Consider the following 16,265-nt stretch of genomic DNA (forward strand, 5'->3'; position numbering starts at 1 on the left):
TTTGAGACAAATATCCAGAAATTAAAACTACGTTTACACAGTATTTACACAAAATGCATTCAAAATATTTTAAAGTAGAAAATGTTTATTATGCATTTAGAAGTCAGTTTATTGATCATTCAGTAATTATTATTGGCCAATTGCAACAAATATAAACATTTTGGCTGATTAGGAGATCAAATTTTTCTAAGATGTCAAAATTATATCTATACTAATCACTATTTTTTTACCAGAATGTGATGCTACTTATTAATAGACAACATTTTTATTCAAAGATAGGTTTAACTGGTAAAAAAAAAAAAAAAAAATAGTTCTCACTTGAGTGTATTTTAACATTTTTGGTAACACTTACAGCCTTTATATATAATGCATTATAAAAGTAGTTTCAATGCATTAATTATGCCTTGTAATGCAAATGCATTGAATAATCTCATGAATAATTGCAGCCTCAGTTAATGCATTATAACATTCAGCAATTACTGTTGCTGTGCATTTTATATTTGGTTATAATTATTTACGACAAGATATGATGTATCACATTATGAACAATTATTATGCATTATACCCTTTAATAGTCCTTTAATATGCATTAAACATAAAGGCTTTAAGGAAAGTGTTAGCAATTTTTTTGTATTAATCTTTAATGTCTTGTATAACTTGTTAATTGTATGACTGCTGTTATTCACTTTATTTTCACCATGAAAATGACTTGTAAGAGGGTTTCTAATTGCATTTTTGTGTTTTTTAGTCCTCTCAGCTACCCAGCAGTCAACCGCTACTCTTCATCCTCGCTGTCATCGCAGGCCTCCAATGAAGTGAGCAACATCACGGGCCAATCAGAGAGCTCAGATGAAGTCTTCAACATGCAGGTGAGTGCATGAGCTGCCACTGGATAACTACTCACACACACACACACACACACACACACCAGAAGACTCTGTTCTCTCTCACCGTCTTTCATATTTTCTCCTAATCTCCCTCTTTCTCTCTTGTTCTTTCTCTCTGCTTCTTTTTCTCTCCTAATTGCCCTCTTTCTGTTTTCATCTGTCTCTCTCACATCCCCGCTTAATCTTCCTGTCTCGCTCGGTCTTTTCTCTCACTGTGAGAATCGGATTTGTAGGTGTGAATTATAGACTGGACGGACAGATCATTTAGCTTTTTTCTTTTATCCCAGACCGAATGATTATTGTATAACCCGTCCATATTATAGACCGACAACAAAGTGCTGAAATCTGTGAGCTCTTTCTTATGTTTCTCACGTTTTTTTCTTCTCTTTCCAGCCAAGTCCGTCTACCTCAAGTCTTAGTTCCAATCACTCGGCCTCTCCCAACGTGACCAGTTCGGCTCCGTCCAGTGCCAGAGGTGAGGAGAGTCCGTCTGCTCTCAGAGCAGCCATTCTGAACTTTTGCTCTTTTGCAGTATGTCTACATCAAGCTTTTATTTCAGATTTCACACAGCAGAGTTACTGAGGTGTGATGCCGGCACAGTAACACAGGAACTCATGTTAAATATGTACGGTCTGTGTGCTTGGAAAGCATTCTCGTCTTTATTTTTATAAATCATTTTAAGTTTTTTTTTTTCACCTAAGGGTCAGAGAGAGGTTACTAAAACTGAAGTTACAGAAACCGTTTTCCACCAAAAATGAACAATTTTGATTATTTCTCATATTTGATATATTTCATAATTCATAATCTTTAGGTAATTGCGACTTTTTACTCAGAATTGTCAGATATAAACTCGCAATTCTAATGAAAAAAGAACTGTAAGTTAATATCTTGAAATTCTGCTTTGTAACACACAATTACAAGTCAGAATTGTGAGATATAGACTCGCAATTGCAAGAAAAAATCTGAATTGTGAGATATAAACTTGCAAATGTGAGAAAAAAGTCATCTTTTACGAGATATGAAATTGCAATTGCGAGAAAAGTCAGAATTTTGTGATATGAACTTACAATTGTGAAAAAAGTCAGAACTGTGTGATATAAAATGTAATTGCGAGAAAAAAAGTCAGAATTATGAGATATAAACTCGCTATTGCGAGAAAATAGTCAGAATTACAAACTTGCAATTGCAAGAAAATTCAGAATTGCGAGATATAAAATCGTAATTGTGAGAAAAAGGTCAGAATTACGAGATATAAACTTGCAATTGCAAGAATAGTCAGAATTGTGAGATATAAACTTGCAATTGTGAGAAAATTCAGAATTGTGAGAGATAAAATCATAATTGCCAGAAAAAGGTCAGAATTACGAGATATAAACTTGCAATTGCAAGAATAGTCAGAATTGTGTGATATGAACTTGCAATTGCAAGAAAAAGTCTGATTTGTGAAATATAAACTTGCAATTATGAGAAAAAAAGTCAGAGTTGCGAGATTGTCAGAATTGCGAGATATAAACTAGCAATTGCTAGAAAAAAGTCAGAATTATGAGATAAAATCGCAATTGTGAAAAAAGTCAGAATTACAAGATATTAAATCGCAATTGCAAGAAAAGTCAGAATTGCGAGATATAAACTCTCAACTGTGAGGGAAAAAATCTGAATTGTGAGAAAAGTCAGAATTGCTGGATAAAAAGTCAATTCTCTTTTTTATTCTTCATCAGTGGTGGAAACGGGCATCCATATTTTTTGTTGCAATTACAACTTTGACTCTTTCTTTACTTTAAGCATTATTTATTTATTTTTTTTACTTATACTCTGATTGAGAATCAGGCTTCCATAATAAACAGATTTTGGAGTTAAAAATAAAAAGCTACAGCGCAGCGAAGTTTATGGCCCATTTAATGCTGTTTTACTGTGGGTTACAGAAAGCCGGCGTCCTGATATATAGCAGAACTCTGCCCTCTGTTTCTCTCTCTCTTCTGCTCTTCCTTGGCCTCTTATCTGTCTCCATCCAGCATGTGTTTACTTGCGGACACAGATCATAAAAGCAGGAATATGTATGGAGACATTTATGTAATCTTATAGCCTCCCCTTGGCAGCCCTTCCTGCCTCCCATAGAGACCCCCATAAAGCAGCGGCAGACGGGAAGCGCTTCTGCAGAATTACAGAGCGCATAAAATGCAGCTTGAAGAACTCTAGACTGATGATGAGTATCGCCGGGGCACATGAGGGAGCCGTGGCCTCCTGTCCTGTGCTGGAGGAGGAAGTTAGTGTTCTGAGCAGGTCCAGGCTGCTCCCCATGTCAGCTAGTCTGTCTCTCCCTGCGAAATAGCCGTCTGTCACCCCAGCAGAACAATTCTCGCCCTAGCGGGAGGGAAAGATGAGGACGAGCCTTTATTTCATGTGCTGGCTGGTTAGCAAAGAAATGAGAGCAAGATCTATGTCCTTTTTCTGTCTGTGTGTGCGTGTGTGTGTGGGCACATAATTTGAGTGTTTGTGTCGGTGTGTTGCTGAAATCACACCTTTGCTTACACCTCCTCACCCTTCACAGGTTCTCCACAGTTGTCAGATAAACACAAGCATTCCCGAGAGAACTGCCTCTCGCCGCGAGAGAGACCCTGCAGCGCCATATATCCAAACCCCCTGGATCCCACACAGGTATGAAGATGATTAGAATATCATTGTTTTTAAAATTCACCAGTCTTCAGGTGACATTCAAGTGTTTTTGGAAGCTTTTTGTGTAGACTATATTTCTGGTAATTGAGACTTTCTCATAATAGAGACTATTTTTCGCAATAGAGAATATTTCTTTGAGAATTGAGAATTTCTTAAAATAGACTATTTTTCACAATTAAGACTTCATTTCTTGTAATTGAGACATTATTTCTTGTAGTGGAGACTGTCATAATAGAGACTATTTTTCACAATAGAGACTTTATTTCTTGTAATTGAGACTTTGTCAAAATAGACTATTTTTCGCAATTGAAACTTATTTTCTTGTAATTAAGTCTGTCATAATAGTGACTGTTTTTTGCAGTTGAGACTTTATTTCTTGTAACTGGGACTTTGTCGTAACTGAGACTTTACTTCTTGTAATTGAGACTTTCTCATAATAGTCTATTTTCGCAGTTGAGACTTTTTCTTGTAACTGAGTCTTTATTTCTTGTTATTACGACTTTCATATAAAATAGACAATTTTTTGACTTTATTTCTTGTAGTTAAGACTTTGTCATAATAGATACTATTTTTCACAATTAAGACTTTTTTTCTTGTAATTGAGTCTGTCATTGTAGTGACAATTTTTCGCAATTGAGACTTAATTTCTTGTAATTGAGACTTCACTTTTTGTAGTTGAGACTGTCATAGTGACTATTTTTCACAGTTTAGACTATTTCTTGTAATTGAGTCTTTATTTCTATTAATTGAGACTTTCTTATAAAATAGACTATTTTTCACAATTGGCTATTTCTTGTAGTTGGGACTTTGTCATAACAGAGACTATTTTTCGCAACTGAGACTTTCTTGTAATTGAGTCTTTATTTCTTGTAACTGAAACTTTGTCATAATAGAGACTATTTTTTCGCAATTGAGACTATTTCTTGTAGTTGAGACTTTATTTCTTGTAGTTTAAAATTTCTCATGTTAGACTATTTTCGCAATTGAGACTTAATTTCTTGTAATTGAGACTTTCTTATAAAATAGACTTTTTCACAACTGAGACTATTTCTTGTAGTTGAGACTTTATTTCTTGTAGTTTAAACTTTCTCATGTTAGACTATTTTCGCAATTGAGACTTAATTTCTTGTAATTGAGACTTTCTTATAAAATAGACTTTCTCACAACTGAGACTATTTCTTGTAGTTGGGACTTTATTTCTTGTAGTTTAAACTTTCTCATGTTAGACTATTTTCGCAATTGAGACTTAATTTCTTGTAATTGAGACTTTCTTATAAAATAGACTTTTTCACAACTGAGACTATTTCTTGTAGTTGAGACTTTATTTCTTGTAGTTTAAACTTTCTCATGTTAGACTATTTTCGCAATTGAGACTTAATTTCTTGTAATTGAGACTTTCTTATAAAATAGACTTTTTCACAACTGAGACTATTTCTTGTAGTTGGGACTTTGTCACAATAGAGACTTTTTTTTGCAATTGAGACTATTTTTTTGTAATTGAGACTCATAGAGACTATCGCAATTGAGACTATTTCTTGTAATTGAGACTTTATTTCTTGTAGTTAAGACTTTATTTCTTGTAGTTGAGACTTTGTCATAATAGACACTATTTCTTGTAATTAAGACTTTATTTCTTGTAATTGAGACTTTATTTCTTGTTAAGACTTTATTTCTTGTAGTTCAGACTTTGTCATAATAGAGACTATTTCTTGTACTTATGACTTTATTTCTTGTAATTGAGACTTTATTTCTTGTAGTTGAGACTTTATCATATTAGACACTAGACACTATTTCTTGTAATTAAGACTTTATTTCTTGTAATTGAGACTTTATTTCTTGTTAAGACTTTATTTCTTGTAGTTCAGACTTTGTCATAATAGAGACTATTTCTTGTACTTATGACTTTATTTCTTGTAATTGAGACTTTATTTCTTGTAGTTGAGACTTTATCATAATAGACACTATTTCTTGTAATTAAGACTTTATTTCTTGTAATTGAGACTTTATTTCTTGTTAAGACTTTATTTCTTGTAGTTCAGACTTTGTCATAATAGAGACTATTTCTTGTACTTATGACTTTATTTCTTGTAATTGAGACTTTATTTCTTGTAGTTGACACTTTATTTCTAATAATTAAGACTATTTTTCCCAATTGAGACTATATTTCTTTAAATTGAGGCTTCAGTTTTGTAATTAGGACTTTATTTCCAGTAATGAAGACTATTTTTCACAACTGAAACCATATTTCTTGTAATTGAGACTTTATTTCTTGTAGTTGAGACTTTATCATAATAGAGACTATTTCTTGTAATTAAGACTTTATTTCTTGTAATTGAGACTTTATTTCTTGTAATTGGGACTTTATTTCTAGTAATTAAGACTATTTTTCACAACTGAGATCATTTTTCTTGTAATAGAGACTTAATTTCTCATAACTGAGACTGTCATTAGAGACAATTTTTCACATCTGAGATTTTATTTCTTGTAATTGAGACTATTAATTTAAAAAATGCTTCAATATTTTTTTTATAAAAACAAAAAAGACACTCAAAACCCAACAATGTCATGTACATTTCAAAATTAAACTTATAGTCTCTAGTGATCACTAAATGATATCTTGACGGAAATTGTGACTGCGTTCATGTGCTATGAATCTCTTTCACAGAGGCCGGTTCCACACCCAGCGGGCGATGCCTCCTTGCCTCGCAGTGACCCCAACATCTCCACCCCTGACAAAGGTGAGCATGTGCATGTGAGCGTATAAAACTTCAGTCTGCCACCCTGCTGTGAAGAGGATGGTCTGAAGAGATGGGGGTCTGGCGATCAGCTCGCTGGATCTGATGCTAGCCGACAGCTCAACGCTCCTGTGTGTTGTGACAGCTGTGACTGAACCACCAAAGAGGTTCACCAACACACTCATGCTTGTTCTGACAGGAAGATGTTGAGGAGATTTCATCATCTTTATTTCATCTGTTCATCCAAGTTATTTAAATCAATGGTTAACTGGTAGTGGGAACATTGATTTTGAATACACTTTTATTTTTCCCTCAATATATTTCCTGTTTTTGAGACAGGAAGTTGTCATATTTTGAGTTGAGTTGACTAAATGTATCTGAAATGCATGTTTTGTGTGTAAAAGTGGTGAAGCCCGCACCAAGTAGCTGGAGTCTAGACACGCCGCTCTCTGATTTTAATGGAAAGTGTCCCCCTGTCCCTCCTAGACCGCCATACTCAGGTAAAGAAAGAAATCCGCTCCGACCAGTCCTTCAGACTCACATAGATGTTTCCCGAGCCTTTTAACTCTCAGATCTTCCACTTTTCTGCTCTAAAGTTTCCTGGTTTTCCGCTCGTCTTAACGTCTGCTGGTCTCCGTATCATGAGGGCTGCCGGTCGGAAATATTAATGAGAATTTGAAGATACTCTTTCTATATGTTTCATGAGAAAAGGCACATCATCTAACAACAGGGTCCTTCCCACGCACTCTTTTGTTTATAATCGTTCTTGGTGAGCTTTCTCGCAGCATTTATGTCTTTAAACTGCATGACGCGTCTTTAAATCTCAATCTGCATGGTTGCTGCTTCATTACCTTTCAGATGCTGGTCTGCGTTCTCTTTTCTACATTGTCTTTCGCTTTATGTATGTATTTATTTATTTGATTTATTTTAGCAAACTATTACTAGTGTATTTATTTTATATTTGTATTATTTTATATAAAATTTAATATGATAAATTACTGTTATTACATTTCAGAACTCTATAACTAGTATTTTTAATATATTTTATATTTATAGCTAGTATATTTACTTTTTTCAAATTATAAATATATACTAGTTATTATATTACATTATATTATATTATATAGTAGTTATAAGAACTATAACTAGTGTATTTATTATTTAATATTTTGTATTATTTGTATACATTTTGATATAATTTATTATTATTATTATTATTATTATTAAGTGACTTTCAGAACTATAACTACAGTAACAAGGTTATGTATTTTTCATTTTTATTATTTTAATTTGTATTAATTTTAGTTTCAATAATAAAAATAACAACAAAAATGATTGTTATTATGAAGTTACTTTCAGAACTATAACTATACAGTAGCTAGGTTATATATTTTTATTTTTTAAATATATTTATATTTATACTTTACAGTATATTAACTATTATTATTATTAACTAGTAACTAGGTTATGTATTATGTATTATTTTTATATTATTTTTTATATAATTACAACAATAACAGTAACAACTATTTATTATTATTATTATTATTATTATTATGTGACTTTCAGAACTATAACTATACAGTAACAAGGTTATGTATTTTTTTGTTATTATTTTTATATTTCTATTTTGTATTTTAGTTAATATAATAATAATAATAATTTTAATAACTATTATTATTAACTATACAATATAGTAACTATTATTATTATGAACTACACAGTTATGTATTTTTCATTTTTATTGTTTTTATATTATTTTTATTATTATTGTAGTTTAAATAATTCTTATTATTATTAAATGACTTTTTTAATTAATGTTATATAATAATAGTAACAATAATAATAATAATAATAATTATTATTATTATAATATTTTTTACTATTGTTTTTATAATAACAATAACAACTATTATTATTAACTATACAGTATATTAACTATTATTATTATGTAAATTTTAACTACATTAAAGTAAACTTAAACTATAAATAGTGCAACTTCTTGACCAGTATATCAGAAAAAGTAAAACTTGTAGCAAAAATGGTCTGTTAAATAAAAAGGGTCACAAAGAGGATGGCAAATTATCATGAAAAACTAAATTATGACTTTTTTTGTCACTTTAAAAATATGTTTTACGTCCCTTTTTATAAGCATCTACATCCATAGACTCTAATTGAACCCCCTAGAAAAGAACTGGTACTGTACCGAATGGTTAAACTGTTTTGCATTAGCCGACCTTGACAAAGCGCTTCCCTGATTAATAGACAGCCGTGACCGTGTTTACTGTCCCAGGCTCCTGTATCAAGTGAAGAAGATTGACTTTTTGTGTCCTTTAATAGGATCTCCTGCCAAGACTACACGATCACAGTCCCCCGTGATGACATCACGCTCGCCGCAGAAGGTATGACCTTTTCTTGTTGTCTGGGGTGTTTTGTCAAGTGACCTTTGATGTATTTACTGGTCTGGATGTTTACTGTAGTGTCTGGGGACTCAATCCAGGCCGTCTAAACTGGGTCAGACTCAAGTCAGTCCAACTGGGCTTACGATTAGACAGAAGGACACTGTTAGTGTGTGTTCACGCCAGTCCTGAGCAGTTCGACTGGCAGCGTTTCGCCGCAGACCCTCCAGAAATCACTAAACCATCTAAAAGTCCTCCATCTCAATGGTGGCACATGCATATTTCAGATAATGAACTCTAGTAACAACTATAAAGCAGAAAGCAATAATATATGCACTACTGCTCAAAAGATTTGGGGTCTGTAAAATGTAATTTTAAGGAAATTAGTGTTTTTATCAGCAAGAATGCACTGAAGTGATCAAAAGGGCTAGTATAAAATACAAATATTAAGCAGCACTGTTTTTAACACTGATGATGATAGTAAATGTTTCTCAAGTAGCAAATCAGCATATTAGAATGATTTCTGAAGGATCATGTGATACTAAAGATGAGCAATGATGCAGAAAATTCATTATTATTAATAATAATATTATTATTGACTTTTTTATTATTTTCTATATTTTTATACAAATATTTTTACTTTTATATTATTTTTATATTTTTATTTTGTATTTTAGCTTATATAATAATAATAGCAACAACTATTGTTATTAACTATGCAGTATATTAACTATTATTTTAATATTAAGCAGCACAGCTGTTTTTAATGCTGATGATAATTTCTTAAGCAACTAATCAGCCAATTCAGAATGAATTGTAAAGGATCATGTGATGCTAAAGACGAGTAAAGATGCTGAAAATTCAGCTGTGCATCACAGGAATAAATTACATTTTACAATATATTGAAGTAGAAAGCAGCTATTTTAAATAGTAATAATATTTCACAATATTGCTATATTTTTATTCAAATAAATGCAGCCTTGGTGACGTTAAAAAACCCTACAGAAATCAAACCTTAGTATATTTCATTCATGTTTTAAATCTCTGTTCGATACCAGCAGTGAAGGAAAAATTACAGCTTTACTGAAAATGCAGGTATCAGTATTGAAAAAAACACTGTATTTTTCTTTCAAAGGGCATAATAGTCATAAAGGGTCACAGACCTTCAAAAAGGTTGGAGCTGCCGCTATCAATGTACGTTCATGTCATTTTTCTTCTGGGTTGCAGCGAGTGTATTCAGGTTTAAATAAAAGCACATTCTCCTCATTCAGAGTAACAGTCCTTAAAGCGAAGCACGCTGTAATGGCTTCTCAGAAACTCCTACTGAACACCGGCGCATTCAGCGCATCTCGTGTTGGTAATTACATTCCTTGCCGTTTCCTTGAATTCTCGTCTTGAATCTTGTGCCACGTATTGATTCGTCACCTGGTATTCAGAAACGCAAACATGCTCGCTAATCACCATGTAAAACTACAGTTCAACCCGTGTGAACTCTGTTCACATTTAAAGTGTAGATGCATAGAAATCAAATCATTTCTCCTCCTGGAAATCAGAAATGCTGAAATCTGTCAAGCTACTCGGAACAAAGCAGAGAGGGTGGGATTCGGATGGGAAGAGATCTCAGCGGGAATGCTGAGGAGTATCCTGAATGAAGTGCGGTCAGTGGGTCGGAAAGGGAAAGCGTAACCTGTGTGACCACCTGCGTACGGTTGTTTGCTCCAGAAATAGTCTCATGCCTGAAGCTATGCCGTGCGACACGTCTCACACACGCATGACCAAACGCACACACACGAATATAGATTCCACAGTCAAGTCACAGCTGGAAAAAAAAACGAATTTCCATTCTGCTCTAAGCCATTTTACACTATCCTGTTGATTTGGGAAATTCTGAAATCTCCAAAACAAGATTGTGTTTTATATTTGAAATACGCAATCTAATAACAGCGGTTTCATTCATTTATAGACGTGCACCAGTATTACATTTCTGTCTGATGCCAATGCTAAATATTCATGTTATGGCTACTAACTGACAAATGCACAATATTAGAAAGTGAATTTTAGTGTCATTACATCATTATAATGTACAGTATGAAAATAGATATTCAATCTGAGAATTGCTAAAGATTACATATAGCAGTGTTATTTTGTTATTATTAGAAAATGAGCTTGCATAATTAAATATCCAGTATAAATCAAAATATTTTTATATCTGATGTCAACTTTCTAAACATATTTTTTTTCAGCTGAAGTAATAAATAAATAAATAAATACACACACTGCCGTTCACAGGTTTGGGATCAGTACGATTTTGTTTCCCGATTTAATGTTTTTAAAGAAGACTTTTCTGCTCTTCAAGACTGTTTATTTAATTAAAAATACAAAAACAAACTGCAATATTGTGAAATATTATTGCAAATTAATATAGTGGTTTTCTGTTTTTGTATACTTTAAAATCGAATTTTCAGTATTCATTGTCACATGATCCTTCAGATATTGTTCTTATATGCTGATTTATTATCAATGTTGGAAATAGTTGTGCTGCTTAATTCTTTTTTTTTTGTTTGTTTGTTTTTTTTGGAACCCATGATATTTTTGTTGTTGTTCAGGATTCTTTGATAAATAAAATGTTAAAAAAGAACAGTATTTATTTAATTTAATTTAATTTGTAACAATATAAGCTAACGTTCAAAGTTTAGGGTCAGTATATTTTTTCTTTTCTTTTTATTTATTTTTATTTTATTTTTTTTGAAAGAAATTAACACTTTTGTTCAGCAAGGATGTGTTAAATTGATAAAAAAGTGATAGTAAATACTTGTATTGTTAAAATATTTATGTTTTGAACAAATGTTGTTCTTTTAATTTTTTTATTTATCAAAAAATCCTGAAAAAACTTATTAAGCAGCACAACTGTTTCCATCATTGATAATAAAAGTAATAAATCATCACATTACAATAATTTCTGAAGGATCATGTGACACATGTGACGCTGAAAATTCTGCTTTGCATCACAGAAATAAATTATATTTTAAAGTATATTAAAGTAGAAAACTGTTATTTTAAATTGGAATAATATTTCATAATATATATATTTATAAAAATATAACAAAATAAAAACTTTAAGCACAAGAGACTTCTTTAAAAACATTACAAATCTTACTGAGATATGTAATATTTTTTTTTGACACATAAACAGTGTTATTGAGATGCATTGTTCACAACTGTGTGTATTTAGTTTGTAGTTGCTGCACAAAGCTGAATTATCCTAGTGGAAATGTTGTGTTTGAAGTTCTCTCCAGAGTGCAATCAGACTAAATACGCTTTATTCAGTGAAATGAAGTCCTAGAAACAGCTGCAGTCTTACTCACAGATTTAATTGCCCAGAAATTATTTTCGTAATGAAAAGAGACAGTATTGCCTCGAAATAATAAGAGCCCAGAATATTGTGGTTTGCCCTTCTAGTATGTACTGATTAGCTTTGTGAGGCGGGACTCTGCTTCTGTTGCAGCTGATGGTTTCTTTATTAAGAGTTCACGCTTGCAGAATGAGGTAACTTATCTTGTGCTAACTACTTCATGTTTTCTCTTCTCGTGTGTTCACAGACCTGTGTGCCTCCGTTCACCCCCTCGCCCACGGAGTGCCAGTCGACAGGCTTGGTGTCGAATTCCCCGGTGCTTTCCGGAAGCTACAGCAGCGGCATCTCGTCTCTCAGTCGCTGCAGCGTCTCTGAGGCCTCCGGAACGGAGAACACGCTCACTGACCACGCCCTTCCAAACTCCGCCTCCAGCGGATCAGGACGAGCTCATTCGACGGGAAAACAAGACCCCGCCTCCTTATAGCATACACGAGAGGAACAACCCCCGCAGACAGGTCCCGCTTCCACCGAGCCTGTCGATTCCACCGAGCATCGACGCGCCACCCATTCCGCCCAAACCGCATCAGATTCGAAGGCAAGACACTGAGCCGCGCCGGCCCGACGTGTTTCCCAGACCCCGACCCCTTCCTAGGAAAGTCTCACAGCTCTAACGCTGCACCCTTCAACCCGACCGTTTGCACTTTTACACTTAACCTCTCTGGGTTTACGATTACAAACTCCCGATTTAGATTAAATGTATAGACTGTTGAATATTTTTATTATATCTATATAAATATTTAGAGCGAGAGAGGGGATACAGGGGTATGACTGCATTTTATGCACTTTTTAGGTCTGAAATTATAACTTCGCTTGTCAAATTACCCGTGCCCCTTAATTAACTCTAAACAGAACTTAGTACCATGGTATTTTCTCAGATTTTTCATAGATTTATCGATGCTAATATGTATTTATAGTGGTTGATACAAGACATGTTTGCCTTAAGAGTCTTTTTATCAATGAGAAATGCACGATTCAAAGTACTTTGTACTTTTTATTTAGACAAAAGGTGCTAAAGTTCTCTTTATTATATTAGCACGATATATTCAGGATTGCGTTTTCCTTTGGGTCCAGGGCCTGTTCACACCGAATGAGAGGAAAAATGTGGGGTTAAATAATAAAATATTCACACAGTAGTCCATAAAGTGTCGGGAAATAATATTTATTGCAGATTTGCATTAAATTAACTTTTCTGCATTGGCATTATCTGTAATTCCCATGTGCCCTGTGGGTTTATGTTTATGCATATTTATTATATATATGCACATATTCTATTAGTGGACTTTCAAAGGAGACTGGGTTTAGGTCTGCATTACAAAGGGTTCACAAACTTGAATTACTTATATATGTCATTTTCATGTTCAAACAGGCATGTGCAAACACAGTCAGAAGTTTACATACACCTTGCAGAATCTGCAAAATGTTAATTATTTTACCAAAATAAGAGGGATCATACAAAATGCATGTTATTTTTTATTTAGTACTGACCTGAATAAGATATTTCACATAAAAGATGTTAGTGATAGTTATTCCTTGTTTGTCCTGAACAGTTAAACTGCCCGTTCAGGTCCCACAGATTCTTTGGTTTTGAGCATTTTTTTGCATTTGAACCCTTTCCAACAATGACTGTATGATTTAGAGATCCATCTTTTCCCACTGAGGACAACTGAGCGACTCATTTGCAACTTTTACAGAAGGTTCAAATGCTCACTGAGGTTTCAGAAGAAAAAACAATGCATTAAGAGCCGGGGGGTGAAAACTTTTGAAAAGAATGAAGATGTGTATATTTTGCTTATTTTACCTAAATATCTTCTTTATTTTTTCATTCAATATTGCCCTTCAAAAGCTACAGAAGATACTTGCATGTTTCCCAGAAGACCAAATAAGTCAAATTTATCCTTATCTTCAAATTCAAAAAGTTTTCATTGTGTTTCCTTCTGGAGCATCAGTATGTGTTTGATCCTTCTGTATTAGTTAGAGTCCCTCAGTTGTCCTTGGTGTGAAAAGATGGATCTTATAATCATAGAATCTTTGTTGGAAAGTGTTCAAATACACAAAATGCTGAAAAACCAAAGAATTGGTGGGACCTGAAGGATTTTTCTAAAGAACAGCAGGCAGTTTAACTGTACAGGACAAACAAGGGACTCATGAACAACTATCACTAAACAAAAAAACAGCTGTGGATCATTCAACAACACAGTATTAAGAATCAAGTGTGTGTAAACTTTTGAAAAGAGTAATTTTTATAAATTAAACAATTATTTTCTCTTGTGGACTTATGTAAACGTATTTTATGTGAAATATCTTATTCAGGTCAGTGTTAAATAAAAAATAACATGCATTTTGTATGATCCCTTTTATTTTGATAAAATAATCAACATTTTGCAGATTCTGCAAGGTGTATGAAAACTTTTGACTTAAACTGTTTAGCCAATTCCAATAGAGAGGTTAAAAGGCCTAAATGTCGCCAGCGTGCTAGACTGCATCAGCAGCAGTTACTTTGTAAATAAAGCAAAAAAGCATTCATGTCATTGTTCAGTCAGTTTTCTTTACAGTCTGATGTGAAGAAAACATAGATTCGCTTAAAAAGAAGTTTGCACTCGGTGTGAATAGGCCTTAAGAAAGCTGCTGCTTCTGTAAGACCAAGCTACCGTAGTCTTTATTCTTATTACTAAAAATCCAAATGCAAAGAGCTTTCGTGGGTTCGACAAATCAGAAAAGTTTCACCGTTTGAACTGCCACCTTTGCATTGACTAATGTGCCATTTATGTAATTGGAGCGCACTTGTGTGCGAGTCTACAGTATATAGGCTTTGGAGTCCTATAGCACTGATAGTTTCTTTCTCAGTTTCGTTGAAGTTTGGCGTCCGAATGATAAGAAGCCAGTTGTGGGCGAGTCTATAAGGGCCTTTGGAGCCCTGCAGCATTGATAGTTCCTTCAGATTTTTTTGGAGTTGGGGGTCTGAATAATTGGAAGCCGCGTAGGTGGTGCGAAAGATTCCCAACAAGGATTTCCGTGCATACGCCCACATGGTATTAAATGGAGATGGACTTCAGTGGAGATTTGCCAAGTTTTGTGCCAAAGGAACAGGTGGGCTGTAAGGAAAATGGATGTCTTGAACCCGAAGATGCTTTATTGGGATGCAAATGGAGCGTTAGACTTTACAGTGGACCTGAGACAAAGTGGTAAAAGAGCTTGATATGAAAAGTACTTGATCTACCTAGGGCATTACAGAGACTCAAGCTGCCATTGGGCAATAAGGGCTGCCATTCCTGTTCACACTTAAAATCCAGTCCAATCCGGATTGGCACCTCTGGACTGTATCTTTACCAACCTCATGTTTTATTTACCTGTATCAAATGCAGGTAGAGCCACCATCTACAACTTTGAATAATTATTACACATGCATAAATGCCAACAAAGACAGCATTTTAGTGCCACATTAAAAAATAAAAACTCCAAGTTTATGAGATTAAAGTCATAATATTTCGAGAATAAAGTCGAATTATTTCGAGTATAAAATAGAAATGACAAGAATAAAGTCAAAATGTTTCAAGAATTTAAATCGTAGAAATTAAAGTTTTGAGAGTATAGCCTATATTGCGCAGTGTGTCAGCCACCCAGTAATCCCAATAATTTAGTGCTTTTTTGCTTTTTAATATAACACAGCTCAGCTTTCAAATTCTGTCAATTTGATCACAAAGTACAAATTAGAAATGTCTTTGTATTTGACTTTATTCTTGTAGTATTTTGACTTTAATTCGTAATTTCGACTTTATTCTCAAAATATTTTGACTTTATTCTTGTAGTATTTTGACTTTATTCTCGTAATTTCAACTTTATTCTTGAAATATTTTGAATATTTTGACTGTAGTTTTCGACTTTATTTTTTAAATATTTAATTTTATTCTTTATTCTTGAAATTTTATTTTATTATTATTATTTTATTTTCGGCTTTATTCTCAAAATATTTTGACTTTATTCTCACAATATTTGTTATTTTCGAAATATTTCGACTTTATTCTTGTAGTATTTGTCTTTAGTCTCATAATTTTGACTATTTACTAAAATATTATTTTATTCTCACAATTTCTATTTTATTTTTGAAATATTTCAACTTTATTCTCATAATTTTGACTATTCTTGAAATATTTCGACTTTA

The 16,265-nt window shown here is 33.2% G+C and overlaps 1 protein-coding gene across 1 annotated transcript in view; it reads left to right on the top strand.

The window, feature by feature from the left end:
- dock4b (dedicator of cytokinesis 4b) overlaps positions 1–15,895 on the top strand; it is a 128,244-nt gene extending 112,349 nt beyond the window's left edge. The window contains 8 exon segments of the mRNA XM_051107299.1: positions 749–869; positions 1,281–1,362; positions 3,436–3,542; positions 6,226–6,298; positions 6,700–6,795; positions 8,636–8,697; positions 12,294–12,463; positions 12,465–15,895. Of these exon segments, the coding sequence (XP_050963256.1) occupies positions 749–869; positions 1,281–1,362; positions 3,436–3,542; positions 6,226–6,298; positions 6,700–6,795; positions 8,636–8,697; positions 12,294–12,463; positions 12,465–12,717 (964 nt within the window). The 3' untranslated portion in view covers positions 12,718–15,895.
- The last annotated feature ends 370 nt before the right edge of the window (positions 15,896–16,265 follow it).

This window comes from Labeo rohita, chromosome 4 (assembly GCF_022985175.1).
Source record: "Labeo rohita strain BAU-BD-2019 chromosome 4, IGBB_LRoh.1.0, whole genome shotgun sequence".
Classification (NCBI taxonomy): domain Eukaryota; kingdom Metazoa; phylum Chordata; class Actinopteri; order Cypriniformes; family Cyprinidae; genus Labeo; species Labeo rohita.